Raw genomic sequence first — 15,559 nt, 5'->3', positions numbered from 1 at the left:
GCCACTACTTAACATCAACTCGGTATAATCACAGGCAGCTGAAATTCAGATTCAAATACAGGATATTACATGAATGTTGAAATTCGTTTGCACTATACATAGCCAACCATGCTCATCATAGATTGCACATTGTGTAGTGTATAATAATGTCTATGTTTGTTTAACGTTTTTTGCACCGATCGTAGCCAAACGTGCTATTCGGAGGTTGTGTATAGTGTAGTGTATAGTGTAGTGTATAGAGTAGTGTATAGTGTAGTATATAGTTGTGTGCATGTACGTATTCATAATATAGATTTTGGGGTTAGATCACGTGAATATAAACGTGTCGTTAAACCCGACCCCACCGAAACAGCCAATTCAAAAGGCTTGTCACGTAAACAAGACATACCAATTAGTTACGAGTTCAACACTGTGGTGTGTTGGAGAGTAATTCCACTACAACATTTTCAATTAGAGTAACGTGATGTTTCACCAGTAATTACAACCAGTATCATCAGGCAACAGTCAGAGTTGTGGAGAAATTCTCCTGTTTCGTTCTTAAATAGAGGGGAAAATGTGATGTCTTCACTTGTAAGCCAATCAGGTGTGAAGACCGGGGGAGGGGTTAATGTATGCATATCAACACATCAAATGCAATGGATAACCATTACCGGTTGGTTATTCATAGGGTAATCAACTTACATAGTGTACATGCACAATGCGCATGCGCAATGTATATAAATTATGCATGCACATTATGCATGTACACCATGCATGTGTAATGGGTTCTGGAGACACTTGTAGAGGCGACTCTTTATTATAACACACCACGCCAACAGTCCTGATACAGCCTAGGGACCCAGCCTACTTCTAGCGTGCCTGAACTGGCTACGCTCTCGGGTCCTCCGTCTATGATTTCCCTAGGGGAGGCTACCTGACCCGACCCAGCCAAGGTGCGGGTCCAGACCTCTGGCTTCCTCGGACCTCGCCCTTACAAGGGCGTTGGGCCGGGAGTCTCAGAGTCTCACCACTGGCCCGCACAGCATCCCGGCCCTTACAAGGACAGTGGGGCGAGTGGGTCCAGGGTCCTAAGCTGGCGGGTCTTGGTTCTTCGGTCGGCGACTGGCCCAGATCAGCTGGGGAGGTGCCCTTTTTTACCTCTTTGCCCATCGAGGGGTGGAGTTGCATGGAATCCTGAGCCCCGAGCATTCCCCCCCCCCCCCCCCCCCCCCGTTGGAGCGCCGAGGGGCCTAGCTGTCTGGGATCCTGAGCCCCCAGCAGCCCCTCCCCTCTTTGGCTGGTACTGCAGCCCCTCCCCTGGCGGTACGAGGTACCCTTGCAGATGGGCCCCGTCTACCACTGCCGGTAAGTGCGGCCCATCTACGGTACTACACATGCACATCCTGCCATTTTTGAGTGCAAGAAATCGCAATATCTGTTATTGCTGCTCCCAGTGAATTATTTGTCTTTTGTCAAAGTGACACTTTTTTGCTGATTGCCTGTGTCGGGTGGTGGAGGGTTACAACACATTTATAAATACCGCGATCTAACCCAAAAACGTTGATTATGAATAATATTGGTCGCGAAAGCCTGCTACGTGTTAAACTGATTAAAATTGTATTATATAATTACAATAAACCCACTCCTCCGCCTCTGATCTCTACACCTGATGAGTTCACTGTGATGGCGTCATCTTGATCTATTTAAGAGCAGAAACAGGTGGTTTGCTTCACTATTCTGGCAAATCGCCCGATGATGCTGGTTGATGTAATTACCAGCGCCACGGCACGGTACTCAATTTGTAAATGTTGTGGATTTATTTGCCAACACACCGGTGGGCTGAAGTAGTAAACTACACTATCCACTACACTACACACTACTATACTAGAAACTAATTGGCGCGTTGTTTACATGACAATCCTTACTGGCTGTGTCGGGCAGTGGAGGGCTAAGATACATTTATACTTGCGCGATCTAACCAGAAAACCTTTATTATTAATACATGTTTAACTTCGTTCTCACCATACAAAACCAACTGTGCTAATTTGTGTGTCTCTGTGAGTCTGTATATGTCTGGGTGTCTGTGGGTCTTTGTGCATGTATGTTTATTGAACTTTCGCACCATTTATAGCCAACCGTGCTAATCTGTGAGTCTCTGTGGGTCTGTATGGGTCTGGGTGTCTGTGGGTCTCTGTGTGTGTATGTTTGTTGAACTTTCGCACTGTACGTAGCCAACCATCTTCGTTGAGACTGATAAACTTTCTCATTGTAGGTGAGCAGGCAGTTGTTAACTGCTCCTTGGCACAGGACACGGTGTGTCGGTGCACGGAGGGGATGAAGAAGGACGGCGATTCGGGAATTTGCCTGCCTGAGGAGCCATGCCCATGTAAGCTGTTTTGTTTCTCCGCTGACAGAGACAGCCTGACAACTGAAACAGCTGAAGCTGTCTGCAGAAGAAGCACGAATTGAACATCAACCTTATGTCTATTGCAGGCTTCAGGGACTGCATGTATGGTCAAGCACAGCCACGTGTGATGTTATCATTTCACTACCCTGTGCAATACTGAACACCTAATATTTATTGTCCCTACACAGAAGTTTTAGGCAGGAGTCCCCTTGCATCCAAATCTGCACACTTGGTAGTAGTGCTTTTACTTCTCATTTCAGAGGTTTGTGGTTTCAGCCCAACGGATACCCTAGTTAATTTTACTGGTGCATTCAACAAAATTAAATGCGCCATCTGCTTCACGATGTATGATAGAGGTCTGGTAACCTTATTTTTAAATAGAAGGCCATGTGTTCTGGTATCACGGTTTAAATGTTAAAATTACCTGCAAAGTTCGTTCTTGGGGGAAGGCAAATAATCAAAAAAGATCGCCCCCAACTGTGAAACTGCTGCACATAATAATCTGTGAAAAAGCGCCTTCACGATATTGTTGTGCTAAACAAACTATAGAAATAATGCAAAGAGCAATGATTTTATGGTTTGATTTTGATTTGATAGAGGTTGTGTTAATGCAACTAACTGGATTCCCATGCATTGCAATACATCGAATAGACATGAAAAGTAGGCGTAGAGGGGACTGTTGTTGACAGCTTGTTGTTTTTTCTCCTTCATAAATTTTCAGACGCCACAAGATTCGTGTTGGCAACAGTCCTCAGCATCGTCCTGACTGCGCTCCTGTTGCTCATAGTTTACTTAAAAATGAAACTGAACTGGTCGTCTTTTGAAAATATGTTTATGCGATCCGGTAAGTGGCAATGTTCCGTGCTTAGTCCAAAGATATCATTTTGGTATTGGGGATGAAATGATACATCTACCAAAATGTATTTTTACTCCCATTATACGTGAATTAAAATGTGCGGAGAAATCACGTCTCGGCACGAGCCGCCTCTGAATGCTCTCTGCAGACACCACTGCACATAATGATACAAATGAGCCGCATTCCTTTATAGAGCTTGGCTTCAGTGTCATTTGAAATTGTCCCTTGGAGAGTGTTGCTGCTGGTGACAGTCACCTCTGCCTGCCTCAACTCATCCAAAAATATTTCACACTCGAGTAAAGTCGTGTTGGACAGGACGCTCAATTGAAGTGTCGTCGTTACTTCTTGGGTGCTTACCGCTCATGTGACAAAGAGAGGAATTGGACAATTATCGAGGTCCCGAGGGGCATCGAGATAGGATTTGGACTGATTCAAAAACGACCGCAAAACTGTCTGTTTATGGTCTTGAGCCGCAGGTGATGACATTTTCATCTTGACAATGCAATTATGCATTTTTTAATTCCAGTTAAGGTCTATCCAATCTTAAACAATTTTTATTTTATTTATGTAATGTAAATGCTCTCTTTCACTCTAATATCGCCATGTTTAGTATTCTGTGTCCAATTATAGAATAGTTTATCGTTTTGGACCTATAAGAAATTTATACAACCATATCAACTGTGCTATGAATTCATGATAAACTGATTCTATCGGATTTATTTCAGACACTACTCATACAAATAAGAAGCATGATGAAAATCTACCGCTTGTTTATAACGTGCAAAATGAACACAATGAGTCATATAGAGTTCAGGTAAACTCAACACACCATGGATGCATGATGACACTACTCTACATTGTTTCTGTGTGTAAGCGTGCATACCAGTACACTGAAAACTCCATCCCAGATCGACAGAAATAATTGTAACCGTGTCTTCTCCACACGCTACAGAGGACCAATGAGAGCAGCGAGACAATGCAACAGATACGAGAGAACAAAGATAAACTCAAGGCCTGGATCGGAGTGGATCCCTCGGCCTTCCTGGAGCATCTCAACGGCCTCAATTTGATTCCACGGCCTGTTCATCAAGCGGCCGTCGACAAGGGCGGAGAGGAGAGTGTGGAGCTCGTACTGGACCACTGCATCAGCCAGGGAGAGGCGGACTGTGATAAACTGTGGGACGCCCTCTACTCTGTGAGGAAGCAATACGTGCAGCTGTGGAAGTGGATTCAGAAACACGGTACGACCCACGTAAACGCACCACAAAAAAACAACTACGGCTAAACAATTTTTATATTACCAGGTGCAAGGGCCCCCACTGAGCTATGTGTCTCTTTATTTGATAGCAGCTCAACGAAGTAGCTGAGATCATCATCACGTGGAAATGTATAGCCGCAGCCAAATACTCTAAACATGTGATGCTGATTCTACAGACTCACTCATAGAGACCCATACTTAGAGGCCTACAGAGATCCAGAGGCTAAAATAGAACCATAGAGACCCACAGAGACCCATTCTCATCGAAACCCATTCTGAAACAAAACATTTTATTTTATTTTACCAGGTAAAGCCCAACTGAGCAATGTAGTAGCTCTCTTTCAGAATCGACCTGGCTATCACATGTGATAGATCAAGGAAGTGGCTTATCATCACGTGGAAGTGTATATAAGCAGTCAAATCCTCTTAATGTGGAGGGGGAAACCAGAGGATATGGAGAAAAATCCACACGACCACGGGGAGAGAGGCACCGCAAACTCCAAATATACAGCAGCAGGCATCAGGGTCGGGATCAAATCCACGACCTCCTGTATACAAGGCGAGGTAGTTAACATCTCGCCACTGCAGTTTCCCACCAGTATATTGATACTGAATGGATTTTATTAGAGTCAAGGAGGGAAAAAATATGGATATGCATTGCTTTTGTAATGCTTTCTAACTCGAGCTCGTCCACGGGGGAAGTAATTAGCGACAATAACGCTATGTTTAAAGCCGCACAAGAATGACGCCCGCTGCGTGACTGAACAACAACACGTTACGCTTGAGAATGTTTGAGTACTGATGTGAACTTAAATATGTTATATGTTGTGCCTTGATTCCAGAAGCACAATTGTAGCTGAATAAGATACAAAATCAATTAAATCTTTGTTGAACGATACGTTTGAAATTCATTTGCACCTCTGTTGACTGCAGGCGAGGCATTGAGGGCCATTCGAGATAAGGAGTCGGATCTGAAGCTGTGGATTGCCAGAGACCCCAAGCATATTCTGCTGCAGCTGATGAGCCGAGGACGAATCTCGAACGAGCTCTTCACTCAAGCCAAGGGCATCCGGGATGGCGCGGAGTGCGCAGAGCTGCTGCTCAAATACTTCATAGAGAGAGGGAACGACGACTGCCTCAAACTGCTGTTTGCTCTGCAAGCCGTGCAGGATCGTTATCCTGGAGTCAAGGAGTGGCTGGAAGGCCTTGGTAGCAAACAATCTTTGAGACACCTTCCACCTCTTTCATGTTAACCGGCCATCATCTCTTCCAGTGACATGTCTTGCCCAAGTGAAGCCGGTGTGAGCTCAGCTGTGATGAATCGCATGTAAACGTTGTGCACTCTGCTACTTGCTGTGGAATGCCAGGCGCATTTATTTAATTATTATAAGTGAAGGCAATGATGCACAGCAGCGTGTAGACTATTCAGGGTAGAGGGCACGCCTCCAATTCAGATTTGGGGTGGACTACGTGCTGCTGAGATTATACACTACATTTGCTCCATTGCAACATAAAAATGCAAAGTAAAATTAAAATTACATGAATGTAATATTAATGAATGTAATATTAATTAATCGACTGACTGGAGCTCGGTTAATGTTAATTGACTGTTATTTGAGTGTTTGGTGGTGGTGATGAAGATATTCACAATGAAGACTTTAATATTAAAGTTGATTTCAATATATAAAATACTTATCACAATTGGGCCTCGAGTATTAACACTGGTTCTCAATCCCATCAACAGAGGGACTGAGCTGAGGTGTTGTTGTTGTGACGTGGAGCGTGTTGAGGGATGGTGGTGCATTGGGTTACGATCGCAGGCAACGCAAATGCCCCTCGGAAGAGACACTTTGAAATGCCGTTTCATAAACCTCTGGTGCTCATCTATTGCGGAGTCGCCCTTACTTATCAGGAGGACAGAAACACAATGCGGAGTCACAACTCATCATCGTTTCCGAACTTTATTATTGTTAGTTTAACACATAGTAGTCGTATAGGGCATTCGCGACCAATATTTATCCACAATGGAGTTTTTTTTTGGGTGAGATTGCGTAAATATCAATGTGTCGTTAATCCCGTAGCTACAGGCTACGTGCTGCTTGGAGGTCTATTGTTAAGTGATACACGCCTATACAGATCACCATACCTGGATGGTGATTAGCTGTGAGCAGCCAATAACTGGTATTGCGATTTTTGCACCCAAAAACGTCAGGATGTACATACAATAATAGATATCCGTAGCCATTTATGTGACTACACGAACCCCCCCCCCCCCCCGGTTCTCGCACCTGATTAGCTCACAAGTGATGACATCACAGTTATCCCTCCTCGATTCAAGATACAAATATAATTTCTCCACAACTCTTACGAATTGGCTTTGTCGGGTGGTGGCGGGTTGAACAACACACATTCATTTTTACGCGATCTAACCCAAAAACTTCTTATGGATAAAATATTCTAGAAGGCTAACATTATGTTCAGCTGTCCAACCTGCTCTCGTCCACTCCTGAAGGCTTATTCAGTGTGAACGGTGTCCCTTTTGTGGTGCCGCAGACTTCCTCAGGAGACTCTCCAAGTGCCCCGTGGTTCTGAACCGCTACAGCGACGATTTCCTCCGGGACAAAATCCGCTTCCAGACGAGGGAGCTGCTAGCGGCACTGTGGGACGACCTGACGCCTCTGCTCTCCCAACTGCATATCAGGAACATACTCACCGACAACAGTGTGACGGTATGTCGGCAAAGATAATCGTATTCACATTCATAATCATCATTTATCATCTCATAAATGGGTTTTTGGTATTCGGAGACCGAGGTCTCGAACTGTTATAGCCTCGCGTCAGTCTCTCTGCTGTCACCCCCTCGGTGTGGAACTCTCTGTCCCGTTGCACATCCTCAACATCAAATGCACTCTGATTTTTAAGCAACATCTAAAGGGTCAGGCTTTAGAACAGCTGAGCTTGGCACCGTGCCTTTGAGATATTGACTTGTCTGCAAAATGTGGTGAGTTATAAATGCCATTGTTATTTGGCCAGTATATTGAATAATAATTTAATGTTAGAGTGCATTTTATTTTGCAGATGTAAAAAGGGATTAGAGTTCCACACCGAGGGGTGACAGCAGAGAACCAACGTGAGTCTGTTACAGTGTAGTGTATAGTGTAGTACATAGTAATGTAGTGTATAGTGGGGTGCATTGTATAGTAGTGCATAGTGTAGTGCTATAGTAGTGTATAGTAGTGTAGTGTATCGTGACGTCAGGCTGTAACAGTTCGAGACCTTTGGTGTCTGAAGAAGATTTGGAGCGACGATGCTGTGTAGAGTCCTACCATGAGCCTTCAGTGCAAGGCGAGAGTTGTGAGGCGAGGTGTGGTGGTGGGGAACCGGTGGTTAAGGGGTGATGACAAACGCAGGCCATTATTATAATTTGTCCTTGCTGGGGAAAGGGAGCCAATGAAGAGCACGGAGAGCAATGGCCGAGTCGAGTCGTGGGTTGGTGGACACCAAGGAAGACACGAGGAAGGTTGTTCTGGAACCGTTGTAATTTGAGGACGTTGCTCGATGATGATTTGGATGGAACGACATTGCAGTAGTCGAGGTGAGGGCCGACCTATAACTGCAGGCGACGGTGTTGGCAATATTTATGGTAATGACTGGACGTGGGTGACGAAGAGTAGTTGACATGAATGTCCAGAGAAAAGGTGGAAGAATCCAGTGTGACAACGGTGAATTTGATGCGGTCCATAAGGGGAATGCTGGTGCCGGTGATCGTGATGTTGAGCAGAAAAGAGGGTGACATGAGCCGCTGTCTGGTCCCAATGAGTGTGGCTTCAGATTTGGCTGCATTTAAAGAAAGATCATGCGACCAGAACCAGTGCTGCGAGGCTGTTGTGCACTCTGAGAGATTTTTAATTCATTGAGCATTAGTGGGATTCATTGGTGTATATAATACAATGTCATCAGCATAGGAGTGGTATTTATTTCCGAAACTATTAATAATTTGGCAGCATGGGGGGATGTGTAGACATCAAACAGTAGTGGCCCATGCACGGAGCCCTGGGGTCCCTGCACGAGTCCTTTGTGATAGTGGATGTGGATTCACCTTTTTGAAGAGGTGGTTCTCTCTCGGCCACATAGGATGAGATTAATTTTAAGACTATTTCTCCAATTCCAAAGTCGGACTCAAGAAGACTGGTAAGCTGGTAAAATTAACAAAATCGAAAGGTGATCGAATGCCCAGACCAATGAGAGCCGCGATTGCAGCAGAGTCGACGATTAAATTGCAGTCTCCATGGAGTAAGTCGGACGGTCGGCAGATTGACAGGGACAGGCGTTTGGCGACGAGGTAATCTGAGTCTTAATTTGAGCAAGAGTACGACTGTCACGAAAGCACTATGGATAGGCTTTCTAGGCTTTACAGAACATGTCCCATTTTGAGTCTACTGCAGAATTGGTTGACAGTGATAAATCAGAGTTATCAGCAATGAGTGCTATGTGTGTGTCTGATGTAATTCCTTTTAGTCCTGGTTTTGTTTCCAACTTTTTAGGGGAATCCTGTGATCAATGTGGCCAGTATTCTGCAGGGGTAAGTCCCGAATAGCAAAATCAAATTTATCCAGAAGTGTTTGTTCATATTGGATCATCTTTACTCGAGTTATTGTAGCCACAGGCATTACAGATTGACGGAGCCAATTTTAAACTTTTGGTTGGGAGGCGTGAACAACAAATATGGGACCTTATTGTACGTGTCTCACAATCACGCGCACCAAGTCAAACTTTTGTCATTAACGTTGCTTCACGGCTGAAACAACACAAACAGAGTGATTTCGATTTAAAGCTTTCGTGACTGCAGGGATTCATCTTCTTGGTTCTTTCGGTAAAGTCACGTAGAAGGGAAGTAATAAAATAATAAAAATAAAACATGATAAAACAATTCTCACGACGTTTCGACCACAACGCAAGCAGCCGTCCTCAGGCGAAGAATGAAGCACCTCCAAGCTTGGAGCGTATATTTAAGCTGGGTTAGAGGGGGGGAGGTGGGAAGAAGAGCGCCTCAACAAAATAATTTGCATATCAAGAGGAATTCAGCATATGGAAAATGCGTAGGAGGTGGGCGGTGTCATGTGAGCCCACTGAGTTGTAACAGTGATCTGCCACGGCTGAGGTGTTTGTCCTACCGTGTTTCAGGTCAGCTTTATGTTCACGGATGCGGTCTGAGACATGTCGTTTGGTTTCCCCAAAGTAACTGCTACCACAGAGGCAACTTAGTTTGTAGACACCAGGGTACTGTATGTCTGGAACCACATCTTTTACCGACGGTACCAGATCACTGATTTTATGTACTGTGTTGAATCGGACCTGGATCTTGTGTTTAATCAGGATTTTGGAGATCTTTTTTGTGACCCCAGCAATGTAGGGTAAGGTGATGGTCTTGAAAGGCTCCTCAACAGGATCATTCTTGATGGTTGGAGTGATGGCTTTGCGGATTGTGTAGTCGGAGTAACCATTAGCCTTAAGAGCTTGGCGTACGTGTTTGAGTTCACTGGAAATGTGTTCATGGTCGGAGATGCATTGGGCTCTATGATATAGAGTCTTGATGAGGGAATTCTTCTGGGATGGATGGTGGTGGGAATCCGGTTTTAGATAAGCATCCGTGTGGGTGGCTTTCCTGAAGACAGAGTGGCTCATTGAGCCATCAGGTCTCCTTTTGATTAGGACATCCAAAAAGGGTAGCTTGCCATCATTTTCGACTTCCATGGTGAATCTGATGGCTGGGTGTATGGAATTGATGTGGTCGAGAAATTGGTCTAGAGCAGGTCGGCCATGTGGCCAGATGACAAAAGTGTCGTCTACGTACCTCTTCCACAAGGTCGGGCGTAGAGTGGCAGTCTGGATGGCGTCCGTCTCAAATTTCTCCATGAAGATGTTGGCTACAACCGGAGATAGGGGGGAGCCCATTGGAGTGCCCTCAATTTGCTTGTAGAAGGTTCCATTCCAGGTGAAGTATGTATTGGTTAAGCAGTGTCTCACCAGGGGGGGTACCCCAGCATTCAGTCCTTGATGAACCAAGTCTTCAATGATTGCGATGGTGTCAGGCACAGGCACCTTGGTGAACAAGGAAACCACATCAAAACTGACAAGCAGGTCGTCTGGGGACAGGGCAATCCCCTTGATTGTCGATACCAGGTCAGTAGAGTTTAGTACTGCAGAGGTGGTTTTTCCAGTGAAAGGCCGTAGGATTTCGGACAAAAAACGAGCCAGTTTGTAAGTGGGGGAGTTGATAGTAGAGACAATGGGACGAAGAGGTGTATCTTCTTTATGTATCTTTGGCAAGCCGTACAATCTTGGTGGCCTGGCTGCAGAAGGTTTCAACGAGAACTGTTTGGTCTGATCAATTAATGCGGTTGAAGCAGAAATGATGTTGTTGGTTTTAGAGACGAGGCTGTTGGTGGGGTCTCTTTTTATTTTTGTATAGCTGCCATCGTTGAGTAGTTCTTGAATTTTGTTGTTGTATTCTATTTTGTCCATGATGACAGTGGCATTGCCTTTGTCGGCTGAGAGGATGACAATGTCATCCCTCTTTTTTAATTGAGCTAATTCAAAACGCTCATCTTTGCTGATGTTGCTCGCTGGCATCTTAGCGTTTTTTAGGGTTACAGAGATTTCAGATCTTGCTACGTCTGCAGCGATGTGACTCAAGCCCTTGAGAGCTACATCTACTCGAGCAATTATATCATTAACTGGTATGTGTCTAGGTGTGACTGCAAAGTTTAGTCCTTTAGCTAAAACGGATTTCAAACCTTCAGAAATAGGACTGTTACTGCGATTAATTACGACTTTGTTAACATCTAGCTTTTCAATGTGTGGGTCCGGTTTCTTGTTTGAGAGGCGGTTGAATTTGGAAATCAAGTTGTCCTTACATTTAGTCGACATAGCGGCAGCTGAAGAGGCAGTCATTTTTTCCACATGTTCCCAATCCGGTGTGGACATTGTTGCACTCAAAGATAAGTGTGATTTGTAGAGTGTCTTGTCTAACTGATTTAGTTCGGTGCGCGTAAGTCTGATTTTCTCTGAGATAAGAGTTAAGCTAGTTCTAGACAGAATTTGTTTCGCATTAGAAGAAGTTACAGCAGCAGATGTTAGTGTAAATGCGTTTGGTATTACCTTAGAGTCGCGGCATCTCTTCAGAAAGGTGAGAGACTCGATTAGCTGAGCCTTCTTATCCCGGAGCTTGTTGAAGGATCTCAAAGTTATGTGGAAACCCTCCCCGTAGAGGCGGTTAAATTTCGATTTAAAGCTTTCGTGACTGCAGGGATTCATCTTCTTGGTTCTTTCGGTAAAGTCACGTAGAAGGGAAGTAATAAAATAATAAAAATAAAACATAATAAAACAATTCTCACGACGTTTCGACCACAACGCAAGCAGCCGTCCTCAGGCGAAGAATGAAGCACCTCCAAGCTTGGAGCGTATATTTAAGCTGGGTTAGAGGGGGGGAGGTGGGAAGAAGAGCGCCTCAACAAAATAATTTGCATATCAAGAGGAATTCAGCATATGGAAAATGCGTAGGAGGTGGGCGGGGGGGGGGGTTCCAAATCAATACTATGCCCGTGCATTATGCAGGATTAGCAGCATCAAAGGGGGGGGGGGGAGGGGGGTAGCATTAACAAAGGAAAGGAATGTTAATAGTATGTAGCCGCAGTTACTAAACAACCACGTAAAAGACTAAAGTAAAAAACTGCATAACAAACTAAAGTATAAACTACATAGCATCATCCGTATACTTACTATACTGTACAATAAGCTGAGTTACTAACAGTAAGTAATACCCTGGTGTCTACAAACTAAGTTGCCTCTGTGGTAGCAGTTACATTGGGGAAACCAAACGACATGTCTCAGACCGCATCCGTGAACATAAAGCTGACCTGAAACACGGTAGGACAAACACCTGAGCCGTGGCAGATCACTGTTACAACTCAGTGGGCTCACATGACATTGACTTCTCCAAGACAGAGGTTCTCTGCAAGCCATCTGGCTATCATGAGAGATTCGTTCATGAGGCGATCCACATATACAAACACAGAGACAATTTTAACCGAGAAGATGGATTCTGGCTTAGCAATCACTGGAAGGACGTAATAAACCATTTCGATACACATTAGGGTGGGTAGAATAATACATAGTGTTATATTAAAATGTATAAGGTATAGGGTGGTTTATTGCAATACAGTATGTAATTTAATGTTGGGTGTGCCTATGGCAGTATATAGTACGTTATAGACACGTGTGATGAAAGAGAATAAAGTTTAGATGGAAGCATATTATATAATTTTTTACAACGTAGAATTTTTATGTATTACTTACTGTTAGTAACTCAGCTTATTGTACAGTATAGTAAGTATACGGATGATGCTATGTAGTTTATACTTTAGTTTGTTATGCAGTTTTTTACTTTAGTCTTTTACGTGGTTGTTTAGTAACTGCGGCTACATACTATTAACATTCCTTTCCTTTGTTAATGCTACCCCCCCTCCCCCCCCCCCCCTTTGATGCTGCTAATCCTGCATAATGCACGGGCATAGTATTGATTTGGAACCCCCCCCCCCCCCGCCCACCTCCTACGCATTTTCCATATGCTGAATTCCTCTTGATATGCAAATTATTTTGTTGAGGCGCTCTTCTTCCCACCTCCCCCCCTCTAACCCAGCTTAAATATACGCTCCAAGCTTGGAGGTGCTTCATTCTTCGCCTGAGGACGGCTGCTTGCGTTGTGGTCGAAACGTCGTGAGAATTGTTTTATTATGTTTTATTTTTATTATTTTATTACTTCCCTTCTACGTGACTTTACCGAAAGAACCAAGAAGATGAATCCCTGCAGTCACGAAAGCTTTAAATCGAAATTTAACCGCCTCTACGGGGAGGGTTTCCACATAACTTTGAGATCCTTCAACAAGCTCCGGGATAAGAAGGCTCAGCTAATCGAGTCTCTCACCTTTCTGAAGAGATGCCGCGACTCTAAGGTAATACCAAACGCATTTACACTAACATCTGCTGCTGTAACTTCTTCTAATGCGAAACAAATTCTGTCTAGAACTAGCTTAGCTCTTATCTCAGAGAAAATCAGACTTACGCGCACCGAACTAAATCAGTTAGACAAGACACTCTACAAATCACACTTATCTTTGAGTGCAACAATGTCCACACCGGATTGGGAACATGTGGAAAAAATGACTGCCTCTTCAGCTGCCGCTATGTCGACTAAATGTAAGGACAACTTGATTTCCAAATTCAACCGCCTCTCAAACAAGAAACCGGACCCACACATTGAAAAGCTAGATGTTAACAAAGTCGTAATTAATCGCAGTAACAGTCCTATTTCTGAAGGTTTGAAATCCGTTTTAGCTAAAGGACTAAACTTTGCAGTCACACCTAGACACATACCAGTTAATGATATAATTGCTCGAGTAGATGTAGCTCTCAAGGGCTTGAGTCACATCGCTGCAGACGTAGCAAGATCTGAAATCTCTGTAACCCTCAAAAACGCTAAGATGCCAGCGAGCAACATCAGCAAAGATGAGCGTTTTGAATTAGCTCAATTAAAAAAGAGGGATGACATTGTCATCCTCTCAGCCGACAAAGGCAATGCCACTGTCATCATGGACAAAATAGAATACAACAACAAAATTCAAGAACTACTCAACGATGGCAGCTATACAAAAATAAAAAGAGACCCCACCAACAGCCTCGTCTCTAAAACCAACAACATCATTTCTGCTTCAACCGCATTAATTGATCAGACCAAACAGTTCTCGTTGAAACCTTCTGCAGCCAGGCTACCAAGATTGTACGGCTTGCCAAAGATACATAAAGAAGATACACCTCTTCGTCCCATTGTCTCTACTATCAACTCCCCCACTTACAAACTGGCTCGTTTTTTGTCCGAAATCCTACGGCCTTTCACTGGAAAAACCACCTCTGCAGTACTAAACTCTACTGACCTGGTATCGACAATCAAGGGGATTGCCCTGTCCCCAGACGACCTGCTTGTCAGTTTTGATGTGGTTTCCTTGTTCACCAAGGTGCCTGTGCCTGACACCATCGCAATCATTGAAGACTTGGTTCATCAAGGACTGAATGCTGGGGTACCCCCCCTGGTGAGACACTGCTTAACCAATACATACTTCACCTGGAATGGAACCTTCTACAAGCAAATTGAGGGCACTCCAATGGGCTCCCCCCTATCTCCGGTTGTAGCCAACATCTTCATGGAGAAATTTGAGACGGACGCCATCCAGACTGCCACTCTACGCCCGACCTTGTGGAAGAGGTACGTAGACGACACTTTTGTCATCTGGCCACATGGCCGACCTGCTCTAGACCAATTTCTCGACCACATCAATTCCATACACCCAGCCATCAGATTCACCATGGAAGTCGAAAATGATGGCAAGCTACCCTTTTTGGATGTCCTAATCAAAAGGAGACCTGATGGCTCAATGAGCCACTCTGTCTACAGGAAAGCCACCCACACGGATGCTTATCTAAAACCGGATTCCCACCACCATCCATCCCCGAAGAATTCCCTCATCAAGACTCTATATCATAGAGCCCAATGCATCTCCGACCATGAACACATTTCCAGTGAACTCAAACACGTACGCCAAGCTCTTAAGGCTAATGGTTACTCCGACTACACTATCCGCAAAGCCATCACTCCAACCATCAAGAATGATCCTGTTGAGGAGCCTTTCAAGACCATCACCTTACCCTACATTGCTGGGGTCACAAAAAAGATCTCCAAAATCCTGATTAAACACAAGATCCAGGTCCGATTCAACACAGTACATAAAATCCGTGATCTGGTACCGTCGGTAAAAGATGTGGTTCCAGACATACAGTACCCTGGTGTCTACAAACTAAGTTGCCTCTGTGGTAGCAGTTACATTGGGGAAACCAAACGACATGTCTCAGACCGCATCCGTGAACATAAAGCTGACCTGAAACACGGTAGGACAAACACCTCAGCCGTGGCAGATCACTGTTACAACTCAGTGGGCTCACATGA

The 15,559-nt window shown here is 44.4% G+C and overlaps 1 protein-coding gene across 4 annotated transcripts in view; it reads left to right on the top strand.

The window, feature by feature from the left end:
• Window positions 1-15,559, top strand: part of LOC144733022 (uncharacterized) — a 43,304-nt gene that overhangs the window by 16,521 nt on the left and 11,224 nt on the right. For all 4 annotated transcript variants that reach the window (XM_078614743.1, XM_078614741.1, XM_078614740.1 and 1 more), the window contains 6 exons: window positions 2,252-2,365; window positions 3,108-3,230; window positions 3,968-4,056; window positions 4,195-4,483; window positions 5,434-5,709; window positions 7,054-7,229. In XM_078614743.1, the coding sequence (XP_078470869.1) occupies window positions 2,252-2,365; window positions 3,108-3,230; window positions 3,968-4,056; window positions 4,195-4,483; window positions 5,434-5,709; window positions 7,054-7,229 (1,067 nt within the window). The remainder of the gene's footprint in view (window positions 1-2,251; window positions 2,366-3,107; window positions 3,231-3,967; window positions 4,057-4,194; window positions 4,484-5,433; window positions 5,710-7,053; window positions 7,230-15,559) is intronic.

This window comes from Lampetra planeri, chromosome 45 (assembly GCF_965212315.1).
Source record: "Lampetra planeri chromosome 45, kcLamPlan1.2.h2, whole genome shotgun sequence".
Classification (NCBI taxonomy): Eukaryota; Metazoa; Chordata; class Hyperoartia; order Petromyzontiformes; family Petromyzontidae; genus Lampetra; species Lampetra planeri.
This window is presented reverse-complemented; position numbering and strand designations above follow the sequence as displayed.